The sequence below is a fragment of the Camelus bactrianus genome, chromosome 7, assembly GCF_048773025.1.
Source record: "Camelus bactrianus isolate YW-2024 breed Bactrian camel chromosome 7, ASM4877302v1, whole genome shotgun sequence".
NCBI classification, from domain to species: Eukaryota; Metazoa; Chordata; class Mammalia; order Artiodactyla; family Camelidae; genus Camelus; species Camelus bactrianus.
Window position 1 is genome coordinate 78,049,609 of NC_133545.1, and position 22,576 is coordinate 78,072,184.

The 22,576-nt window shown below is 41.1% G+C and overlaps 1 protein-coding gene across 2 annotated transcripts in view; it reads left to right on the forward strand.

The window, feature by feature from the left end:
* The window catches only part of SLC26A4 (solute carrier family 26 member 4), a 52,183-nt gene that overhangs the window by 15,671 nt on the left and 13,936 nt on the right, over positions 1-22,576 (forward strand). For both annotated transcript variants that reach the window (XM_074367664.1, XM_074367665.1), the window contains exons 7-17: positions 825-977; positions 1,073-1,155; positions 4,312-4,459; positions 6,259-6,372; positions 10,256-10,333; positions 10,472-10,567; positions 11,735-11,841; positions 13,902-13,971; positions 20,173-20,265; positions 21,307-21,402; positions 22,191-22,421. In XM_074367664.1, the coding sequence (XP_074223765.1) occupies positions 825-977; positions 1,073-1,155; positions 4,312-4,459; positions 6,259-6,372; positions 10,256-10,333; positions 10,472-10,567; positions 11,735-11,841; positions 13,902-13,971; positions 20,173-20,265; positions 21,307-21,402; positions 22,191-22,421 (1,269 nt within the window). The remainder of the gene's footprint in view (positions 1-824; positions 978-1,072; positions 1,156-4,311; positions 4,460-6,258; positions 6,373-10,255; positions 10,334-10,471; positions 10,568-11,734; positions 11,842-13,901; positions 13,972-20,172; positions 20,266-21,306; positions 21,403-22,190; positions 22,422-22,576) is intronic.

Below are 22,576 nucleotides of genomic sequence, written 5' to 3' on the forward strand. Positions count from 1 at the left end.
CCCAGAAACCTCCTATTTACAAAACAAAACGAGTTCTTCTTGAGCTGGCTTGTCTGTCCACTTGGAAAGAGTTATTTTTATTTCAGTCATCTTAGTTCAAGTTTCAATTAAGTACCAGGTTAATTTCTAAAAATTTATACTTGACCTATATATCAATTCAGTAGCTTTTCTTTGCCGTAAAGAATGGATCAGTCCATAGGCATCTACCTATGAAGTATTTTAAGAATTTTTATTATCACCTGTATCATTCAGGCTTAGTGAAGAGCTCTACCTAAAATACTGGTTAATTGGGACTTTTTGGTTTATCAGTTTTTAATCTCAACAATACCATATCAGCATGGTAAAAATTTATAGGTCATTTAATGGCACCTGTAAAACCACTTAAGCTATAAACTTTTAAAGCTTCTCTGCAAGCAAAAGACAGTATATAATGATATATTTTATATAATTTCTATTTTTTTAACTGTTTTTTAATGGAGGTACTGGGGATTGAACCTAGGACCTCGCATGTGCTTAGCACACACTCTACCACTGAGCTATACCCCCACCCCCAATTATGATATAGTTTCTTTTTTAAAAGGGCTCATTTTTATTGTAAAAAGTACCGATAAGCAAAAATAAGAAAGCAGAAATCACCTATAGTTTTACACTCTAAATTAACCATCATTAATAACTTGGTATATGTATTGCAGAGACTGGAGGTATTTAATTGTTTCTGTATTAGCCAACACACTTTTATGATTTTTACATGCAATTCTTAAGTGCTGTTTGGTGATGATATGATTTTTCACATGGGAAGTATATAAAATTATTTTTTTTGACAGACTCTGATTGAGATTTTTCAAAATATTGGTAACACCAACCTTGCTGATTTCATTGCTGGATTACTCACCATTATCATCTGCATGGCAGTTAAGGAAGTAAATGATCGGTTTAAACACAAAATCCCAGTCCCTATTCCTATAGAAGTCATTGTGGTAAGTAGAATATGTCATTAGAAAATTCAGCATTCATGAGAAAGGAAAGAAATTGTTAAAACACATGAACTTTTACCTCTTTCATTTTGTTTCAGACAATAATTGCTACTGGTATTTCATATGGAGTTAACCTGGAAAAAAAATTTAATGCTGGCATTGTTAAATCCATCCCTAGGGGGTGAGTACGGAGTTGCTCTTAGGCAATGCTGATATATTGTCGGTGCTTTCTATTTAAATGAAACCTTTTATTACAAGCTTCATTTCATTGGTGCTCCTTTAACACTCTTAAAGAAATACCCATTTGTGCAAACTAGTGGATAAACAGTATGTGAGTAGATAAAGATCAAGCTGTTTGTTTAAAAGCAGCCCCCAGATGCTCTCTTTTCTCTTTCTTAAAACACAGCAGGACAGGCACAGTTAATGCCAGGCTCCTGACTTAAACTCACATGTATAATTACAGTATACAATAAAGAGAACCATGGCTAGTAACATTTACTGTACTGAGAACGGTCTGCTTAAAGGATAAGGGACATCTGGCCTAAATTCTCCTCCATTTAGTTTAATCAGTCTTAGGTAACAGTTACATCATTTGATCTTATAAATAAAATGGTTTATCTTCAAGGGAGGTTTGATGTTTGATATGTTTGGTAGTTTGGTGAATGAAAAGAACAAAGAGAGGGTGGGTAATAGCTCAGTGGTAGAACATGTGCTTAGCATGCATGAGGTCCTGGGTTCAATCCCCAGCACCTCCATTAAAAAAATAAAAGAGTAAAGAACTGAAGTCCCTTGTCCACCTCTGTCACTATCTAGCCCTGTGGCCCTGGTGGGCTCTCCTATAACACAGAGATAATGACAGACTTCCGAAATCTCAACTGAAGCTTGTGGTGGAACACCAAAGAGGTCGTTCACATAGTGCAGCGGGGACCAAGGGCCCTACACTATAATTTGATCACAGGACATTGAAAAAGAAGCCCAGGTGTTTATTAGATCTGTAACACTAACTTATAGCATCTACGACTAGACTTGCAGTTAGATAACCAGTAAGTACTAGTCTCCCCTCCCTCAACACTAGCTGAGGAACCTGGACCAGTCTGTGTTTCTCATGCTCTTGGTACAAACTCCCTGGGTTGGCGAAGTCCTGGTGCTCATTCCCCAGGAACTGCTGCCTTGCTATTGGATTACTCTTACAGTTCCTTCTAATCTGTTAAAAAAAAAACAAACTGAAAAATTACAACTGGCTGTATGGTGCTTAATTTACATATCATCCATTCCAGTGTTTCTCAGACTTACTTCTTTGTAAGAATCACAGGAGACCCTGGTTAACACACATTCCCAGTTCCCACCCTGAATCTATGGAGTCAGGCGTTCCAGGGGAGGGACCTGGGACTTAATATTTTTCAAAGGGTCCTCAAGTGATTCTAACAACCAGGTAAATTTGGGAAACTTTACATTAGGATCAACATTTTGATAGTGAATCCTAATGCCGGCATAAATTCAGTGATAAAAGATGCAGCGTGGCTACTTGAGTGACGGCGTTTCTACCCTAACAATTAGATGATTTGAGTAGTTGTAAAGAGCTACATTAAGAGAGACGTTTTAGAGGTCCCTGTTGTCAGGCTTTCCAGGATGTAGCACTTGGAGGAGGTCCACAGCAAAGGCGCTGTCCCAGAAGTCCATGCTCCGTTAAGAGGTTTTGGGAACTCAGTTTTGCTCCCTAGCTGATCCTTTCTGGTCCTGTCCAGAGCTTTCCTGGCTGCACTCCTGCTGAGAATGAATCTCTGGCCTCTTGCTCTGGGGCTTATCAAGCTGTATCGCTGACAGACCACCTGGTGTGACTGGCCAGCTGACCTAACCTATCTGGCCCTGGGACTACAGCTCCTCCCCCAGGGCATGATCCCATTGGTCTTGTTCGCTTTTTGGTAGCACAGAAACAAGCCTGGTAACATGAACAAAGAGAAAGAGAAACGTGGCGCTAGCCCACCTCTATACCCCTCCCCGGTTCAGTCCCCCAATAAGGGAGTAAAAGCATCTTCCTTTTGTCTTATTGAGGGTCAAGGCCATGTGTTAGTGTCACTCGGTGCCCAATGACACCGTCCCCCAGATCATGACCATTACCCTTCTCCCCACCCCCTATCCTGGCGAAATACACAATTTCTCCATGTCCGGTCAGCTTCTGAGTAACCCACTAAGATTCACCCAAACCCTCATTCCCTCACTAAGGCTTTTTCTTAACACGCAGGCTCTAAGAGGGCCCATCAGCCCTTGCTACCCAGGAAATCGTCTAATGGCTAACTTCATACCTAGACCTACTAAATGACCTTGAGCAAATCACTTCACTTATCGGAGAGTCAGTTCCCTTAACAGCAAAAAGAGAGAAGTGGATTCAACAATATGTAGGATATTAGATTAGGATATTAATTTGGATAATATTAAGATATTAGCTAGCTCTAGATGTCTATTGTTTTCTATAAGAGTCTTATTTCGACTTTACCATATCCCTCTAATTATGCAGGGGGGGGAATGTAGTTTCCTATTAAGGGAACTTTTGGCTTAAGTGAGTTAGGACAGGGAGATTGGTTTTTGTTTGTATTTTTTGGCCAGGGGCCTCTGGAATTACACCATATGGATAGTCATCAAAATACAGGTACAAGAAAGCCATCCCTCCAATTTTCTATTTTCATATTTAGCGACAACTGTATGCTTATAAACTTGCAGGTTTATTTCTTTATATGGTTGGTACAGTAGCTCTAGTTTTGTCGAACAGTAATTGTTTGAACCCACAATCATTGGGATGTCTTAGTCGCTGTGACTATTCCGGTAATTACATAAATTTCATCCTTTTTGGACTCCAGAAGATTTTAATATCATGGCTCTTAGAAATGGATTTTCCACTATTTTAGCATCTTATATTCTTTGCCTTTTTAACAGACCTGACATCTCTTTGTATGAGGTAAATCTCATTTTCTGGCTGGGACGTCTTTTAAATTCAAAGACCTTTAAGATGAAATTGTGTCAGGGGAAACATTAATGTGTGAAATGGCGTGGCATGGGATTGTATGGTAGTAAAGAATCAGTAATGACAGATTTGTTCTTGTCAGAGGCATAGATAAAGCAGCACTTGTAGGCTCTCAAATAAAGGAATCAGCCAGTGAGAAAGCACCAACTTCTGATTAAAAACTGGAAAAGCAGTTGATACATCTCACGTACCTCTTGTCCTTTTGGGTTAAGTCCTTTCATGTGTGACTTGTGGCTGCACTGATAGAGCATTTGGTGGGGTGTGGAAAGAGTGCTGTGGTCAAATCTTCACGGCATTTTTTGTTTAAAAACTCACTAGGTTTTTGCCTCCTGTACTTCCTCCTGTGAGCCTGTTTTCCGAGATGCTGACGGCATCATTTTCCATCGCTGTGGTAGCTTATGCCATCGCAGTGTCTGTAGGAAAAGTATACGCCATCAAGTATGATTACACCATCGATGGGAACCAGGTAGGGTCACCCTTTGGCTGAACTGGTTTTGAAGGGCTGCAAATAAGGAGAAAACAGAAAATAGCAAAGATTTTGTTGTCTGCTAAAGAAGGGACTGGTTTCTTCCACCCACCTCTATTGAGTTGGTTTCTCTCCTGTGTATGCTAATGTGAAATTATTTGGAAATCTGTGTGCTGTATCACTTTACTTTTTAAAATCTATTTTACTGTTTATCCATATTTTATTTCATTATATATCTCTGAAAGATAAACATTTAAAAAACACAATCATGATACATCACTTACATTAAAAAATGAGCTGTAACTCCCTAAAAACATCTAATATCCAGTCCGTTTCTAGGTATAACCACAATATCATTTTCACAACTAAAAATTTTAACAGTAATTCCTTAATAACATCAAATATCTAGTCAGTTTTCAAATTATCTTAAAAAGTTTTTTTAAACAGTTGTTTTGTTTGCCTAAGTATCCAAACAAGCCCCATGGGTTGTATTAGCTTGATATAGTTCTTTTTTACATTTTTAAAAAATTTATTTTTCTTAATTGAGGCATAGTTGATGTACATTATTATATGTTTCAGGTGTATAACACAGTGATTCACAAGTTTTAAAGGTTATACTCCATTTATAGTTATTATAAAATATTGGCTATATGTCCTTGCTGTATACATCAATTTACTTTTTAAGAAATAAGTTGAAGTAATCCTAATTTAAGAAAATAATTCAGTCAAATCGTAAGTAACATTTAAGGTTAACATATGAAGTCAGAATAAGAATTCTTCATGTAATCTAGTATCTCCCGGTAATTTTTTTTTAAGTGATGGTTATAATACAGCAAAACAATACAACAAACATCAGTAATATGTTGTGACCATTTTAAATTGAGGCAGTTCACTGTGCAATGGTAGGTTTCGCCCTCTATCCAAAAGTAGAGTGTTCCCATGAAATCTTTCTTAAGCTGAAATTGTGTCAAGTGAAGAAGCAATCACCTTAGGACACATCTTGCAAACAGATGCACGAAATAAACCGAGATGGAGAACAAGTGTTCACAATAATACAGTTAAGAGCGATGGCAGCTTGATGCTGAGATGCTGAGTGTGGTTCCTGGGGAAGGAGCTTGGCGGCGCCGCTCTCCCTGCTTGGGGGTGGGGGGCGGCACGCAGCCTCTGTACTGGCTTACTGCAAAACAAACGCTTTGTGCCCTTTTTCATGAAAGCGAAAATCCTCTTGAGATTTCCTTCAGTTAGCAAAAACAAGTACTAATGTAGGTCTCTCACAAAAGCCAAGTGGCGCAAAGCGAACTTTCGAAAAGCAGGGGATGCCTGTAATAGCTACAGGACAGGTTTTATAGCGTATGATGTGTTACCAGGTGAGCATTTTCCACTGCTCACAAAGCTGCAAGTATGGTGTTTCTGAAAACACAGCATAGCAATTACAGCAGTTAGACAATTAGTACTCAGAATAGTAGCTCTCTTAGTCATAATATGCTTCGTAGCAAATATCCAACCACAGAAAAAATGTTCTATGTGAGAGCTCCACAAATGCCATTCACCAGGAAGTGAAATTAGCGTTTGAGCAAAAGATCAATCTTAAAAACAACTGGGAGCAGTGAGGCCTCTCTCAGGCTCAGTGGATGTCTTTCAAGGGCTCCAAGCACCTTTAATGGTAAGAATAAAACTGGGGATCCCAGGCAGGGTGGGTTTGGGAGGTGGCTTTCTTAACGTTCTTCTTTAAACCCTCCTGGTGAGGATCTTACCAAGACTGTATTTGGAGCATCACTCTCATCTAGTCTCTCTTTTAGGAATTCATTGCCTTTGGGATCAGCAACATCTTCTCTGGATTCTTCTCGTGTTTTGTGGCCACTACGGCCCTGTCCCGCACGGCTGTCCAGGAGAGCACAGGGGGAAAGACACAGGTATGGAAGCAGTGCGGTGATCCCTGCCACAGAGAGTGACTCAGGGCAGTGGTGGCTCAGAAAGGCTTGCAAAGCTCTGAGCAGGACTATTAGCCTTTGAGAAGAGAGAAACTTGCCCTTTCTGACCTGATTTCACCTCGGGCCTATCTCTCTTCGCGATCTACCCCCTCCCGGAAAACCTCCTCAACAACAACATTTATGGTTTTCTGATGCAGCCATTCTCCAGCCTCTTTGTGTCCCTGCTTAGCTGGCAGCCAGCTATGCTTACCTGCTTTTTCAGGGAAAATAACCGTTGACAAGCAATCAGTAATGAAGAATGCTATTTTTACCAATTTGTTATCTGAGGATAGAGAAGGCCTGGTAGTAAGAGCACTTCATGGCTGAGTGAGTTATTATATTTTCAGGAAAATGAAAAGCGTCAATTTATATTTCCTTTATAAGAGTCAGGGACTTCCTCCAGAAGTGTTTGGTCCCACAGAACAGCAGTTTGCTGGCCAACGTTATTTTTGTTGGAACATTTTGGCATTTATCCCTGAGTAAGATTTTTCTTCCTGGCATTCTGAATGTGGGTTTAATCTTGCTGTTTAAATGTGGTTTTTAGTTGTTGCCTTTGCAAGGTGACCCAAAACCCAGCATCCCAGTTAATCTCTGGCAAACCCCTCCTTCAGTCGTCCAGAAAGTTTGGGAGCTGTTCTCAGAAGCCATCCTTTCCAGCTGCATGTGAGTCAGCAAGGCCAAACCAGCGGATGGGGCAGGAGGCAGGCTCAGGAACTAGGCTTCTGTTTGTTGGTGAGTTTTCTCCTAACAACACAGAAAGAACTATTATTGAAGAGTAAAAAGTTCATTGAGACAATAAAGAACAACAAACCCAAAGTAAATAGTGTAACACACACACATACACACACACATATACATCCCCCTGCCCTTACACACGGTCTTCAAATAAGGTTTTTTTAAGGCAGAGACACTAACAAATAAGCATGAAAGCAAGTAACTGAGATAACTGACTCCAACCCTGAGCTTCCCTGGGACAGTTTTCATTGTCCCCAAAGTGCCCGTGGTATTCCTTTCCATTTTTAAAAAATTAAAATAAAAATCTTTTGATGGAGGCACTGGAGATTGAACCCACGACCTTGTGCATGCTAAGCATGCGCTCTACCCCTGAGCTATTTCCATCCTTCTACTTTCCCATTTATAATAGGTCTTTGTGACGGGGTTGGAAGAATCAACTTCTTCCCATTTCATGGCTCCTGCTGAACAAAAATTTAATTTTCATTTTCAGAATTTTTATTTTAAAAATGGAGTATTCTTTTTTTTTCTGCAAACATTTCTAGTTCTGAGGGAGCATGTAAAACAACACAGCCCCAACAGGAAGCATGAGCGCAGATCGGGGTCAAGGGGAAGAGGTCGGGGGTGATTTCCAGAGTTGCCAGTGTTCGGGGGCAGCTGTCAACAGCTAGAGTTTCTGCTGCTTCCACTGGAAATGGGGCACTGATGAGCTCCCCAGGGCACACGGCTGTAAGAGGATGCAGGCAGACCCCCACGTGGTGATCTCCACACTCCTGCTGTTACCTCCAGGCTCAACGGAGGCACACCCCCCTCCATACGACCCTCCCCACCGCCCCCTGGAGAGAATGCCCATGTAAAGTGATTCCTTGGCAGAGGGTTTGGGGATAATGGTGTTCTGGTAAGCTAATAGCCCCTGCCACACACTGGCGTGTATTATATTTAGGAATGAAGGATGCCAGGATTTCAGTACTGAAGAATGAAACAAGCACAGAAATAGCTTGATATTTAATTACTGAAATGTATACTAAATTCTGGGGTTAAAAGTCTAAATGCCTGGACTGAAATCCAGGGACCCATGATCAAATAAACTGGCAGGTCTTCCCTTGTGTGGCTTCTCATGCTCTCTTTTAATGTTGGAGCCTCAGTTTCAGCATCTATGCAATGGGGATAATCACTGAATCCCTCTCATAGGGACGTTGTGAGGATTGAATAAGAAAATGTTTGTAAAATCCCTGCCCATACTTGTAAATGTGGATCATTCCAGTCATTAGCTTCTCCAGGTAGGAACAGTGTCTTAGCACCTGAGACACATACGTTGTACCTGACACGTAAGAAACATCCAGCATATATTTGCTGAGTGAGTGAACGGAAGCATGAGTGTTGGTGGACATCAAGTGTTTCCAGCACATCTGCAGACTGTAGACGAGCTCATCGCTGCAACCTGCTATTTCAGTCCCATCTGACTGCTACTGCTTCATTAAAAAGTAATTCTGATGACAAACTACTCTCTAGCTCTGATTACCCTCTCACTCAACAGAAGAATTAATTTTCTAGTAATCGAGTCTGCTCAGAGATATAAAATCTACAGCATTTCCCACAAAATAAGTAATTTCCCCTTATAAATTAAGTACAGGTAATGGGTCATTCACAGACTTTAATATAGTAATGAAAATTAATGTTGGTCCCCTAATTGCAGGCTAATTATTCCCTATGCTTGGTGAGTCGGTGGCCACCCTCCTGGCGTGAATTGGGCAGCTGGCTGTGGTTCCTGTCCCCAGCTCTCTATCTCTCTCACCAGTCCATAGAGCCCTACATCCACAGTGAGATACATATGGCTCAGGACAGACAATAGATACTGGTTAAGAAACTGCATGGAAGGAAGGAGGGAAGGAGGGAGAGAGGATGCTAGCTTCTCTTAGATAGGAGAGGGGAAAGCTCACAAGGTACTGGGAACCCAGAGGTATGGTTCTGGGAGGTAATAAATTGCCTAGAAAGGAGATCTGTCTGAACAGAGCAGACTTTTCAGTACATCATGTACATAATACTGCCTCAGGATGGTCTAGCTGTCCTCTGAACGTGCATGATCAATTTGCCAGGTGAAGTGAATGAGTGTGACTGTGAAATTGCCTTAAGTTTTCAGATTTTCTATGTATATTGGCTTTTTGTGTCTCCTTTGACTCAAGCATCTTGCACGTGGCAGTACTTGTGCCCAATGCAACCTTCTCTGCTGCTTCCCCTCTGATCGCTTTGCCTCTGGCTCCCTGTCTCCTCTCCTTTGTTTCAGAGCTTCTAGCCTTCACCTCGGCCAGGTCCCAGCTGTCTCAGCAGAGAATCCACTGGTCATCTAATCACACCAGAGAATAGTCCCCACCCCCTCAGCCTCTCTCCTAACTATTTATGGATCTTAGGAGAGCTTTTTTGCCAGCGAAGGTAAAGTTTCTGAAGCTTCCTTTTCTCCTGCTAATTGACCCGCCTTCACTGGGGCTGCTGCGGGGCACAGCTCTGAGCCTGCGTCTGTGCAGCTGGGAGAGGATGTGTGGTCTCACCTCTCAGCAGGCTCCTGTGGTTTTGTGAATTTGCAGTGGGACTGGTAAGCGTATTTTCTCTGAGATTTTCATGGCAGCCATGTGCTCAAAAGCAATAGCAGAATTGTTATCAGGCTGCTGATTCAATAATGCAGAAGAATCAGTTTCGTGCTGAGAATGTATTTCCCAAGCACATTACGACGAGGATCTGTTGTCGAGAAAGGGGGGTGGTCCCTGTTTCCTGGTATGGCAAGTGACTAGAAGTTTGCCCTCCTGAACTGACACCAAAAGTATAGGTCTGTAATATATCCAAGGGCAATCCAGGTCAAATAGGCTATCTCCACATTTAATTTGTCTGCCACAGCTACTAAATGTATGGTTTCCATTTTCCCTCAGTTTTGTAGTTTTAGCAACTAATTCTCATTTCTCTCAACAGTATTGAGCAGAAGGGGGGAGGTCAGGAAGCGCCAAGTGCACCCCTGAGCGGGCTCTCTCACGCACACATCCAGCAGACAGACATCCAGAGGGGACGGGATGAACCCTGTTGATGGGAGATGTGTGTCTTTCAGGTTGCTGGCATCATCTCGGCTGGGATCGTGATGATTGCCATCGTTGCCCTGGGGAAGCTTCTGGAACCCTTGCAGAAGGTATAACCCTGCTTCTCCCCACCCTGATTGCATAATCTCCCTTCACTGCTCTGCCCCCAGAGAAATAACAGATTTAAACATCATCACATGGAAATCCATTCCCCAGCATAACACAGCCTTCCCTGTCTCCCCTGGCAGTCGGTCTTGGCAGCTGTCGTAATTGCCAACCTGAAAGGGATGTTTATGCAGGTGTGTGACGTACCTCGCCTGTGGAGGCAGAATAAGACTGATGCCGTAAGTCACTTACCCATTTTTCTCTGAAATAAGAATTGCTTCTTACGTGCTTCTTGCCTATTACTCCATCCCTGTATCTCCTAAGTCTGACTTGCATTTTGGGACTACAGCAGAAATTAGAATTTTGTGGATGAGCCAAAGCTGCGAAACCTCCCACGTGAGCTGCGTTTTGTGAAAGTCCTGTATCTCTGGGAAGATGGAATTCCAGCAAGAATCCCATAAGAACTCACTCATATACCCTTGGTCTTCTAAAGCCAAAAAAGAAAACAAACAAACTTTATATATATTAAAAAAGAATCCTCAGGGCAGAGTATAGCTCAAGCGGTAGAGTGCATGCTTAGCATGCACGAGGTCCTGGGTTCAATCCCCAGTACCTCCTCCAAATATCAATAAATAAACCCAATTATCTTCCCCATAAAGAAAAAAGAGGAAAAAAAAAAAACCCCAAATCCCCCAATTTAGAAGGGCAAACAAAGCAAAAACAATAAGCCAAAATACAAAAACCCACACAGATTATAATTCTGATTAAAGTCACATTTACAACTGTTCTGAGGAATGGTTGAAAAAAAAGATAAACTCTTTTGAATTCTCCTCTAATTTAAACCAGAACAGATAAAAAGAATGGGAAAATTTCTTATATATCAAGATGGAAAGACCTCCAAGACAAATTGTTAAGTGAAAAATACCAGTGCAAAACAGAAGACTGTGTATAACACATTAAAAGATGGGAAAATAAAATACGCTTTGTAGTCATATTTGCTTGTATTTGTGAAAAGTCATGAGCAAAAAGTGTGCACTTTTGCACACATACACACAAATAAAAGATACAACAAGGGAGACAGGTTGGGAGTGGGGAAAAGGCTGCAAGCAAGATTTTCCACTGCACACCTTTCTTATACTAATTTCATTTTGAACTACGTTAATATATTACCTGTTCAAAAATTACATTAAAATATTTAAATGGGACATATATTTAAATATTTAAATGGCCTTTATTGAAAAGGCCAATTTCCACTTCCACTTAAAATATGAAATGAAGTCAGGCTATTTTAAAAAGCTGTGATTTGTTCATGGGCAATTGATCTTATTATTTTTACAGGTAGTCACTCACCTGATGGCACCTGATGAAGAATTAACATAATTCTTTCCATTTCCATATTTTCCTAGGTTATCTGGGTGTTTACATGCATAGCATCCATCATTCTGGGGCTCGACCTTGGTTTACTAGCTGGCCTTATATTTGGATTTCTGACTGTGGTCCTGAGAGTTCAATTGTGAGTAATACAAGATCCAGGTTACCTATAAACAGGACAGCACACCCTGAGATTTCTTATACTTCCTTTCATAATGCTTCCTACATACTGAGTGCTTCTACGAATTAAGCATATGGTGCTTTACTCATGTTGTTATATTTAACCTTCAAAAAAGAAATCCTGTGAATAGGTTTTATTATTCCCATTCTATGCATAAGATCATTGAAGCTCAGAAAGGTTAAGAACCTTCCCCAAGATCACACAGCTAGTAAGTGGCTGAGCCAGGATTTGAACCCAGGTGTATCTCACCCCCAAATCTATGCACTTATTCACCTACTCTACTGCTGTGCTCTCCCCTGAGTCATGGTGAGACGAAAAGATACATTTGGTTCAGCAAAAGACTGAGGTGGCTGTGTAGTTTCTTTATAAAATGAGATGAAGTCTGAGAGGCACTGGGCCCAAGGCTTGGAACCAGACAACTGCTAAATGTATTACAGCTCATTTTCTTTGGAAGCTCGTAACCCAGAAGTTAGGTAACCAAGAACTGGAGACTTCAACACAGTTGACTGTAGCCAAAATTCATTCCGATCTGCCAAATAAGGTATGTACCCAATAAGCCACGCGGATCAGGTGAAGTCGACATAATCAGATCATGTGCAGAGTGCAAGCCGCAGAGACACAGTTTAAAGTCATGGCTCCGTGAGGCAGCCTGAAGGGGCGTGCTGCTTCCCTCATTTTGTTTTGTCTCTAGAGGGGCCTTTGGTAGGTGCCCTGGGTGTCTGGAATTGTCTAGACGGAGCGCAGAGGAGAACTTCTCTCCTTCCTCAAAATTTCCGTCATTTCCCCAGACTTCTGGTCCCTTCTCTGCCTGCGCTTGGGCCATGAAGGAATAAGAAACCCAGGAAAACCTCAGCTTAGCATGAGTCCACCTTCCCTGTTCCAGCAACTAATTCTCCTTCCCTCCTTCCTTCCCTACCCTGGCAGGTGGGAGCCTGCCCAAGGGCTTGTGTTTATGCCCCCAGCACCCTTCAATGGTTGCCCAAGGGCCCGGAAGAATTCTGAAGCTTCCAAAGTATCCAGTTTGCTGTGGGGAAATCCCTCAGAAACTGTCCTTGGAAAAGGATGCCATTTGTGCTTTGTGTGCCTCCGTATTTGTTTTTCCTTGTGTGAGTGTGATGGGGAGAGAAGGGTTTTGTAGAGGAAGACTTTCACAGTTGCTGAGCTTTAAGGTAAAATTCAGCACAGCACAGCAGGCCCAGGGGAAATCAGTGGAGAAACAGTTTAGCTGCAGGTTTGGTAAACGAGGCTTTCAGCCAAGCAAAAGCAGTGTCCTCCCCAGTATTTAATTTCTAGTAATTATAAGGCTGATCCAGAGAGCACATGGCTGAGAGGACCCCAAACAGATACTCTTTCTTCAGGAACTGTATTTACAATCTGTCCTTAGTCACACCTGAAGAATCATGGAATTTATTTGATTGCACCAGGGACAGGAAACCAGCAGCCTGGTGGCTGGGGAGGACTTATTTCTGGTCCTCCCAGACTCCTGTCTCTATGAAGAGAGACTAACTTGATCACTGCAGACTCTCCAGAATTAATCAGAGAGTTGCTTAGCTCCCAAGTAAGTTGCAGGCACTGTACCAGGCAGGGAGGACCCAGGGGTTACAGTTAGAGGCTGGGCTGCCTTTTCCCCCCAGCACCTTTATTGAACTTCTCTGAACCTGTTTACTCACCAGTAAAAAAAATGAAGGCAATACTGTGACCTTTCAGGGTTATGTCCTTAAATAAGATTTAACTTGTGTGAAAGCTCTTTGCTTATCCCATAAGGTGTTAAAATATATGAAAGTAGGATGCCATGCACGTCTCTCCACCACCAGAAAAGAGTCACACTTCCTCCTTCTCCCCCAGTTCCACGCAAACACCAGCTGTTCACTTCAGAGTTAGCTACCGGAAAATGTCATCTACACTCAAGACAGAGTCCCCAAACACCCAAATTATGGGTTCTTCAGTATCCGTAATTTCTTCTTTTTATTCCAAAATATGCCCATTCCACAAAATTCTGACCTTAGTTTTTCTCCTTTTAGTCCCTCATGGAACAGCCTTGGAAGCATCCCGAGCACAGACATCTACAAAAGCACCAAGAATTATAAAAACGTAAGTGCCTTTGTTTGACATTTGGTGGATCTGGGTTCACTAAGCTGGATTTTCCGGGGTTGCGTATTTCTCTTGTAGCATTTCTCAAGGTAGCCAAATGGGAAGGCTTCTCTTGAGAAAGTCTGTCTAGAAGTCCACTGGGAGTAATATGAAAACTTTTGATCCAATGTACCCTCAGATATCCTTGGTTTATATGAATTTTGTCCACGCTAGTTAAATGTCATTTTAATGTCAGACCACTGTAAGAGGAATTTTAAAAAATAGGCAATTCAGTTATTTCCAGAGTTGAATCAAACTTCTATTTCTCCAAGTGAAGGGGGTCAAAAGGTACAAACTTCCAGTTATAAAATACATAAGTCATAGCAATGTAATGCACAGTAGGGTGACCTTAGTTAACAGTACTATATTGCATATTTGAAAGTTGCTAAGAGAGTAGATCCTAAAAGTTCTCATCACACGCACAAAATTTTGTAACTATGTATGGTGACATTTAGTTAGACTTACTGTGGTGATCATTTTGCATTGTACACAAAAATCAGGTTGTACACCTGAAACAAATGTAATACATCAATTATACCTCCAAAAAAGGACAGAGCCTCAGAAATCTCTAGAACAAAATAAAACATATCAACATATTTGTGATGGGAGTCCCCCAAAAGAGAGAAAAAAAGATACAATATTTGAATTAGTATCAAAATTTTCCCCAATTTGATGAAAGATATGATGTACAAATCCAAAATGCCCACTGAGCTCAATCAATATACACAAAGGTCCACACCTAGACACATTATAGTAACACTGTTGAAAGCCAAGACATTACGTTTTTTTAAGTAAGAGAAACAAAATTCTATTTCTGCACTATGTTACCCTTATCCTCTGTGAAATTGTATGGAATCCTTGTAAGATTTTCTTCTGTTCAGTTCTAAGAAGAGACTTTCATGTTCTCTGTCACCAAGAACCTTGTTGGACATCTTTCCCTAACCTTGGAATCAGAAGAAATAATATTAATACAGAAAACAAAAAACAAAGAAAATAAACAACCCAATGATGGGCTTGTGTTCCCTGAAAATAAGACTGCTCAGTGACCACCAGGGGGAACAACGATGAAAAACTGAGAAGGAGAGAAAATAAAGGGGGTTGGTCCAAGATGGTGGCACAGGAAGATTCTGAACTCACCTCCTACGGACACACCAAATCTACAGCTACATATGGAATAATTCTTGCTGAAAAAGAACTGATAGCTAGATGAGCAGCTCTTCCACAACAAGGAATTAAAGGGCCACAGGAGACAAGTAGGAGAGGCAGAGATGCAGTCTCCCAAAACCCCACTGCTGGCTCCACAACCCATGATAGGGAGGGATCTCCTAAGTCCAGGGCTCCTCCCTGAGGAGCAGGCAGTTTGTGCCCCACATCCCTTGGGACCCTCACCAAAGAGACGAGGCCTCTAAAATGTCTCGCTTTGGAAACCAATGGGGCTACATCCAGGGGCCCTGGGAGGGGTGCTATGGGAATGAGATATTTCTTTTGAGAGGCTAACTTGTGGACTCACTCATCCTGGGACTCAACACGAAGGCAGCAGTTTGAAAGTGCCTGGACTATATGTGAAAGAAATTCATTTGCTCATCTTAAAGCATCTGCCAGAGGGGCAAGGACCAGTTGGGACGTTTGTCAGGGAGGAAGGCGCTGGCAGATGCCATATTTGCGTACTCCCCATACCTTGCTAGCGCAGGTGGCTGTACCCAGGTACGACTTCAGTAGAGCTACAGCAACCCCGCCCCTGGTGCTCTTCTCTTGCATTGCTAACGCTGTGCAGTGCCCCACCCTCAGCCCTCTCCTGCAGCCAGACTAAAGCAGACAGGCCAACACAGTCCACACAAGGAATGCTCCATGGTTCCCTGACCCTGGGGGACCAGAGGGGCTTGCATGCCTGGGCCCCACCAGACTGAAACAGTTGGAAAGCTAGTCCTGGGCAGTCTACCACACCCAGGGTACTGCGCACAGAGCAGACTGAAACATACCCTGGTCTGCCTGTGAAAAAGGCCCATTTATTTACCCTAGAGCTTCAACCTGAGGGATAGGCTGCAGGTCTGCCACACATGTAGTGGCTACAGAGGTGCTTTTGGCCATGTAGGCAGGGAGACACCATCCTTGCACCTTTCCTCGGCCTCGCAGCAGCTTGTGGTACCTCCCAGAAAGGAGCTTAATTCACTCATCTGAAGCTCCAGTTTTTGCAGCCATTATCCAGCAGGTATCTCCAGATCTCCTGATTTGGAGGTCAGCAGGGTTTACAGTTATGGTCCCACAAGACTGTGTGTATTTGCATACTTTAAAAGCTGCTGCCTGAGGAGCTGGATTCCAATCAGCCTGAAACCAGGTGCTGACTGACAGCCCTCCCTTTGGAACACTGACAGGTCTTGGCACACCCTCAACAACTGGGACAGATCAAAAATAAACCAGGCTACTCAGACAAGCACAAAGGTTTGAGAGCCAACTAAGAGCAAGGGCAAGGCTGAACAATAAGGTTCCTCTCCTACACAGGCCACTCCTTTAAGACTAGAAGAGGTAGCTGTTTTGCCTAATACACAGAAACAGAGAATCATGCAAAATGAGGAAACAGAGGAATAGGTTCCAAATGAAAGACTGAGATAAAACGTCAGAAAGAGATCTGAATGAAACAGATCAGTAATCTACCTGATAAAGAGTTCAAAGTAATGGTTGTAAGGGGGGAGAGTATAGCTCAGTGGTGAAGTGCATGCTTAGCATTCACAAGGTCCTGGGTTCAATCCCCAGTACCTCCTCTAAAAATAAATAAACCTAATACCTTCCCCCCAAAACAATCAATCAATCAATCAATATTCAAATTAATGGTTATAAAGATGCTCACTGAACTCAGGAGAAGAATGGATGAACACATGAGAACTTCAACAGAGACAGAAAATATAAGAAAGTCTAAACAGAAGTCACGGAGCTGAAGAATACAATAACCGAACGGAAGAATACACTAGACGAGTTCAACAGCAAACTGGATGAAGCAGAAAAATGGACCAGCAACCTAGAAGACAGGGCAGTGGGACTGACCCCAGCAGAGCAGCAAAAAGAAGGTGAGGACAGCTTACGGGACCTATGAGACAGCATCAAGCAGAATAACATTCATATTGTAGGGGAACAAGAAGGAGGAGAGAGAAAGAGAGAGGCAGAGAACCTTTTGAAGAAATAATGGCTGAAAACTTCCCTAACCTGGGGAAGGAAACAAACATCCAGGTCCAGGAAGTACAGTGAGTTCCAAATAAGATGAACCCAAAGAGATCTATACCAAGACATTATAATTAAAATATCAAAAGTTAAAGACTGAGTCTTAAAAATAGCAAGAGAAAAATAACTTGTTACATACACGGGAACCCCCAAGGGGGGGGGGGTCAGCTGATTTTTCTGCAGCAACTTTGCAGGACAGAGGGGAGTGGCATTACGTACGCAGAGTATATCATGAAAGGACAAAACTTCCAACCAAGAATTCTCCACCCGGCAAGGTTATTATTCAGAATCAAAGGAAAGATAAAGAGTTTTCCAGCCAAGCAAAAGCTAACGGAGTTCATCTCCACTAAACTAGCTTCACAAAAATGTGAAAGGGATTTCTTTAAACTGAAAGGAAAAGGCACTAACTAGCAACAAGAAAATGTATGAAAGTAAAAATCTCACTGGTAAAGGCAAATATATAGTAAAGGTAGTAGGTTAACTGCTTACACAGCTAACATGAAGGTTAAAAGACAAAGGTAGTAAAATTAATTATAACTACAATAAATAGCTAAGGAATATGCAAAACAAAAGGATGTAAAATATGACATCTAAAACGAAAGGTGGGGGAGGAGCAAAAATGTAGACATTCTAGAGTACATTCAAACTTAAGTTGCTGTCAGCTTAAAATAGGCTATTTTATTTATAGATTTACAGGCTGCTATATGTGAACCTCATGGTAACTACAAAGCAAAAACCTACAGTAGATACACAAAAGACAATGAGAAAAGACTCTAAATATAACATTAAAGAAAGTCATCAAACCACAGCGAAGAGAGCAAGAGAAAGAGAAAGGAACAGAACAAGTCTCAACACACGTAAGAAGGTTGAAATGGTATTAAACATCTTTTCCACAACGGTATTAAACTAGAAATCAATTATAAGAAGAAAACTAAAAAAACCACAAAATCACAAATATATGAAGACTAAGCCACATGTTACTGAACAAACAATGGGTCAATGAAGAAACCAAAGGGGAATTAAAAAAAAATACCTCAAGGAGGGAGGGTATAGCTCAGTGGTAGAGTGTATGCCTAGCATGCATGAGGTCCTGGGTTCAATCCCCAGCACCGCCATCTAAAAAAATAAATAAATAAACCTAATTGCCTCCCACCTCCCCCCAAAAAAAAGAAAAAGAAAAAAAAAAACCTCGAGACCAGTGAAAATGGAAATACAACATTCTGAAATTGATGAGATGCAGCAAAAGCAGTTCTAAGAGGGAAGTTCACAGCAATACAGGCCTAACAGAAGAAACATGAAACATCTCAAATAAACAGTCTAATTTACATCCAAAGGAACTAGAAAAAGAGCCCAAAGTTAGTAGAAAGAAGGCAATAATCAAGATCAGAGTGGAAACAAATGAAACAGACTTAAAAAAAAAAAGAAAGAAAAAAGAAAAGGAAAGATAAAAAACCAAAGAGCTGGTTCTTTGAAAAGATAGACAAAATTGACAAACTTTTAGCTTGGCTCACCTAAGAAAAAAACAGGAAAATAGAGAGGGCTCAAATAAATAAAATCAGAAACAAAAGAGGCAAACTTACAAATGATACCACAGAAATTCAGAGGATCGTTAAAAGACTACTATTAACAACTATACAGCAACAAATTGTAGAACTGAGAAAAAAAGGATAAATGCCTAGAAACATACAATCTTGCAAGACTGAATCATGAAGAAAAAGAAAATCTGGACAGACTGATCACTAGTGAGGAGATTAAGTCAGTAATAATAATAAAAAAAAATCCCAACAAACAAAAGCCCAGGACCAGACTGTTTCACTGGCAAATTCTAACAAAGATTCAAAGAAAAGTGAATACCTATTCTTCTCAACACTTCCAAAACACGGAAGAGCAAAGAATGGGTAAACAGGCTCCATTGTCTAGTGACAGACGGTAACCAGATTTACTGTGGTGATCACTGGAGAAATTGCTTATGGAGAAAGTGGACCTGCCATGAAGGAAAGTTAGAAAGAAATGAAGGGAGGGAGGGAGGAAGAAAGAAACGTAAGAAAGTATTAATTTCACAACAAATAGTTTTTAAAAGCAAAAAAAAAATTTTTTTTTTAATGTGAACCCTAGGAAGTTGTAGTCTAATATTACCTTAACATTAAAAAAAATGTTGGCTACTGACTGGAATTGCAGTAGCTGCTGCTTCATTTATTTCTATAATCTTTCTCAGTTATGTTGAACCAGGTACCATCAAGAGCTAGAAATGACTCTAGAGACGAATCTTTTTGCTCTGTGGCAGGGAACCCTAGGTGAGTCTCGGGTTCAGAGTTTGAGGCTCTGGCTTGTGGAGACCTTGCCGAGTAGCTGAGTCACGCAGCCTCTCAGGACGTCAGTTTTCTCATCTGGAGAGGCTATGATCACTAAATCACTATGATCTAAAAGACTAAAATAGACTAAATAGACATAGACTAAAATCACTATGATCCCTAAAAGCAGAAAAGCCTGTGATTCTGTGGGGTCCACCTGTGGTCTGGCCACTGTGCATCAGGGTAAGAACAAGCAAATGACATCATAGGCCTCAGTTCCTGCAAGTCCCCTTGATTTTGCCCCCTCCCTTTATAACAGAATTTGGCTTGGGGGTGGGGAAGAGAGAGCCAGTGATATGACCTTAAGGCAAATCATATCACCATTCTGAGCCTCAGTGTCTTCATCTGGAAATCACAGGGTTGAATAATTGTTTTCTAAGGTCTTCTAACTTGACCTTCTGTGGGACTGTGTGTATAACCCCAGTGCTTCTCAAATGCAATGCAGCCCCTCTTCAAAGACAGTTGAGTGCAGCCGCCTGGCTCCCCTGAGCAACTGCAACTCAGTTCCTCACTGAATAGCCAAAAACTTAATTGCATATTTGAGGCATGAAATAATTTAAACTCACACAATTTCTTTTTTTCTTTTTTTTAATGCTAGATTGAAGAGCCTGAAGGAGTAAAGATTCTTAGATTTTCTAGTCCTATTTTTTATGGCAACGTTGATGGCTTAAAAAAATGTATCAAGTCCACAGTAAGTATTTTATCCCTAGAAATCTGGCTTCTAACCTCCTTTGAGACTTCATTCATTCTACAGGCCCTATACCCTATTCCCTTCGTACAAGACATTAAGAATTAAAATATCCTTGCCCTCAAATAACTTTTTTTTTAAGTTTTATTTGTTTATTTTTGCAGGGAGGTAATTAGGTTTACTTATGTATGTATTTTTCAGAGGTAGGTACTGGGGATTGAACCCAGGACCTTGTGCATGCCAAGCATGCAACCTACCACTTGAGCTATGCCCTCCCCCCAAATAACTTTCAATCTATTTGAGGATAGGAAAAAAACAACAACAACACATATGTTAAAATCCAGGTAGCAATAACTCTGCCACACAAAACCACTAAGAGATGTCTCCAGGCAGAATTTGAGTAAGTTCCAAAAGTAAGATTAAGTAGTGTAGACAGTTAAGTGTTAAGATTTCTTGGAAGGGAGCAGTCCATGTTAGTTGATCAGGCTTTGGGTGGCAGCTGGGCAGAAGGAAGGATGTCAGGTGTCTGGGAACTATGTGGGCTGAGAGGAAAGTCTGGGAACGTGGGCAGGAGTCGGGGTTTGGGTGGGGGGGGGTGTGTGTGCCCAGCTGGAATAAAGGGTAAAAACTCTAAGTGGAATACACAAGCAGGAAATCCTGGTTCAAATCCATGCTATACTTTGAAGTTGGGGTTTGCCTCTAGATCACTGTTTTCCTAAGGTTCAGAGGAATGTTCACAGATGCTGCAATAACAAAAGGGCTCTATGATGTCAATGAAGTTTGGAAAACAGACTTAAAGCTCAAGAGTTTATTTTTTGCTGTTTTTTTTTTAATTGTCTTGGAGTCTTTAATATGCTACTGCTGAGTCTCTGTGTGGGTAGGGTGGCCTGGTAGTGGAGACCTGCATCAGACCTCAGAATTTCTTTTTTGGCAGGATATATTGAAGAATAATGTCACTTGAGAAATAGGCTTTCCAGATAACAGTTGCCACTAATGAGCATTAGGCACCAGAACTTTTAAGTAACTTGATATTTATTTCCAAAGGTTGGATTTGATGCCATTAGAGTGTATAATAAGAGGCTGAAAGCATTGAGGAAAATACAAAAACTCATCAAAAAAGGACAATTAAGAGCAACAAAGGTGAGGTAACATCATTCTTTCCCCTCTTAAATCCTTTACTTTCTCAGATGAGACTAAGGCAGTTAGAGTGTCTAAAATGAAATATACCCGCTTTGGTACTCAGATGCGTACAAGCAGATGACATATGTATGTCAGAGGACAGCTGAGTTGTAGGCAAGAAGGAATAAAACGAAACCAGCAGAGCTCTTTGGAAACACAGGGTGTGATTTTTTTCTTTCCTTACGTGAAATAAACCTTAATTTTACCGAAAGGAACAAAACAAGTGCTAATTCAATGCCAGAAAATTACAACAGAAAGCACTCGTAAGTTCATTAACTTTACGCTATTATCTTTTATTCAAACTCTCCTGCCAGTGTATCTCTTGGCTAAGGTCCACAGTCTTCCAGAAATCATGCATGTTCTGGCTCCACCACTCATCCGTTTTTCTTCCTGGAGCACATTAAAATTTGGGCTGAGGTAAACCTCATTCTTGAAGAGTTCATCCCCTCGACGTTTTGCTTACCAAGGAACAGTCTGTAGGATTTTTAAGAAATTTTATTTTATTTTATTTTTTTAAATTGAAGTATAGTCTATTTACAATGTTGTGTTAATTTCTGGTATACAGCATAGTGATTCAGTTTATATATATATATATATAAAATATATGAATTATATATATTCCCTTTCATATTCTTTTTTATTCTAGGCTATTACAAGGTATTGAATATAGTTCCCTTTAAGAAATTTTAATTTGTTGAAAGATATCCCAAATCATTGGTAATTAAGTTGGCAATGTTTTCTTTCTTTAGAATGGCATTATAAGTGATGCTGGTACATCCAATAATGCTTTTGAGCCTGATGAAGATATCGAAGATCCAGAAGAACTTGGTATCCCAACCAAGGAAATAGAGATTCAGGTGGATTGGAACTCCGAGCTCCCAGTCAAAGTGAATGTTCCCAAAGTGCCGATCCACAGCCTCGTGCTTGACTGTGGAGCTGTATCTTTCTTGGATGTTGTTGGAGTGAGATCATTGCAAGTGGTAAGGTTCTGGTGTTTTGAATTCTGGTGTTTTTGCATCTGGTGTTTCGATCTGGAGTTTTGGCAACAGTAAAATGGTATGGGTTGCCCAGTCTTGTAGAAAGGGTGACATTGCGTGGGCTCTGTAATTTTTCTAGGGGGCTGCTTTTGCAAAAG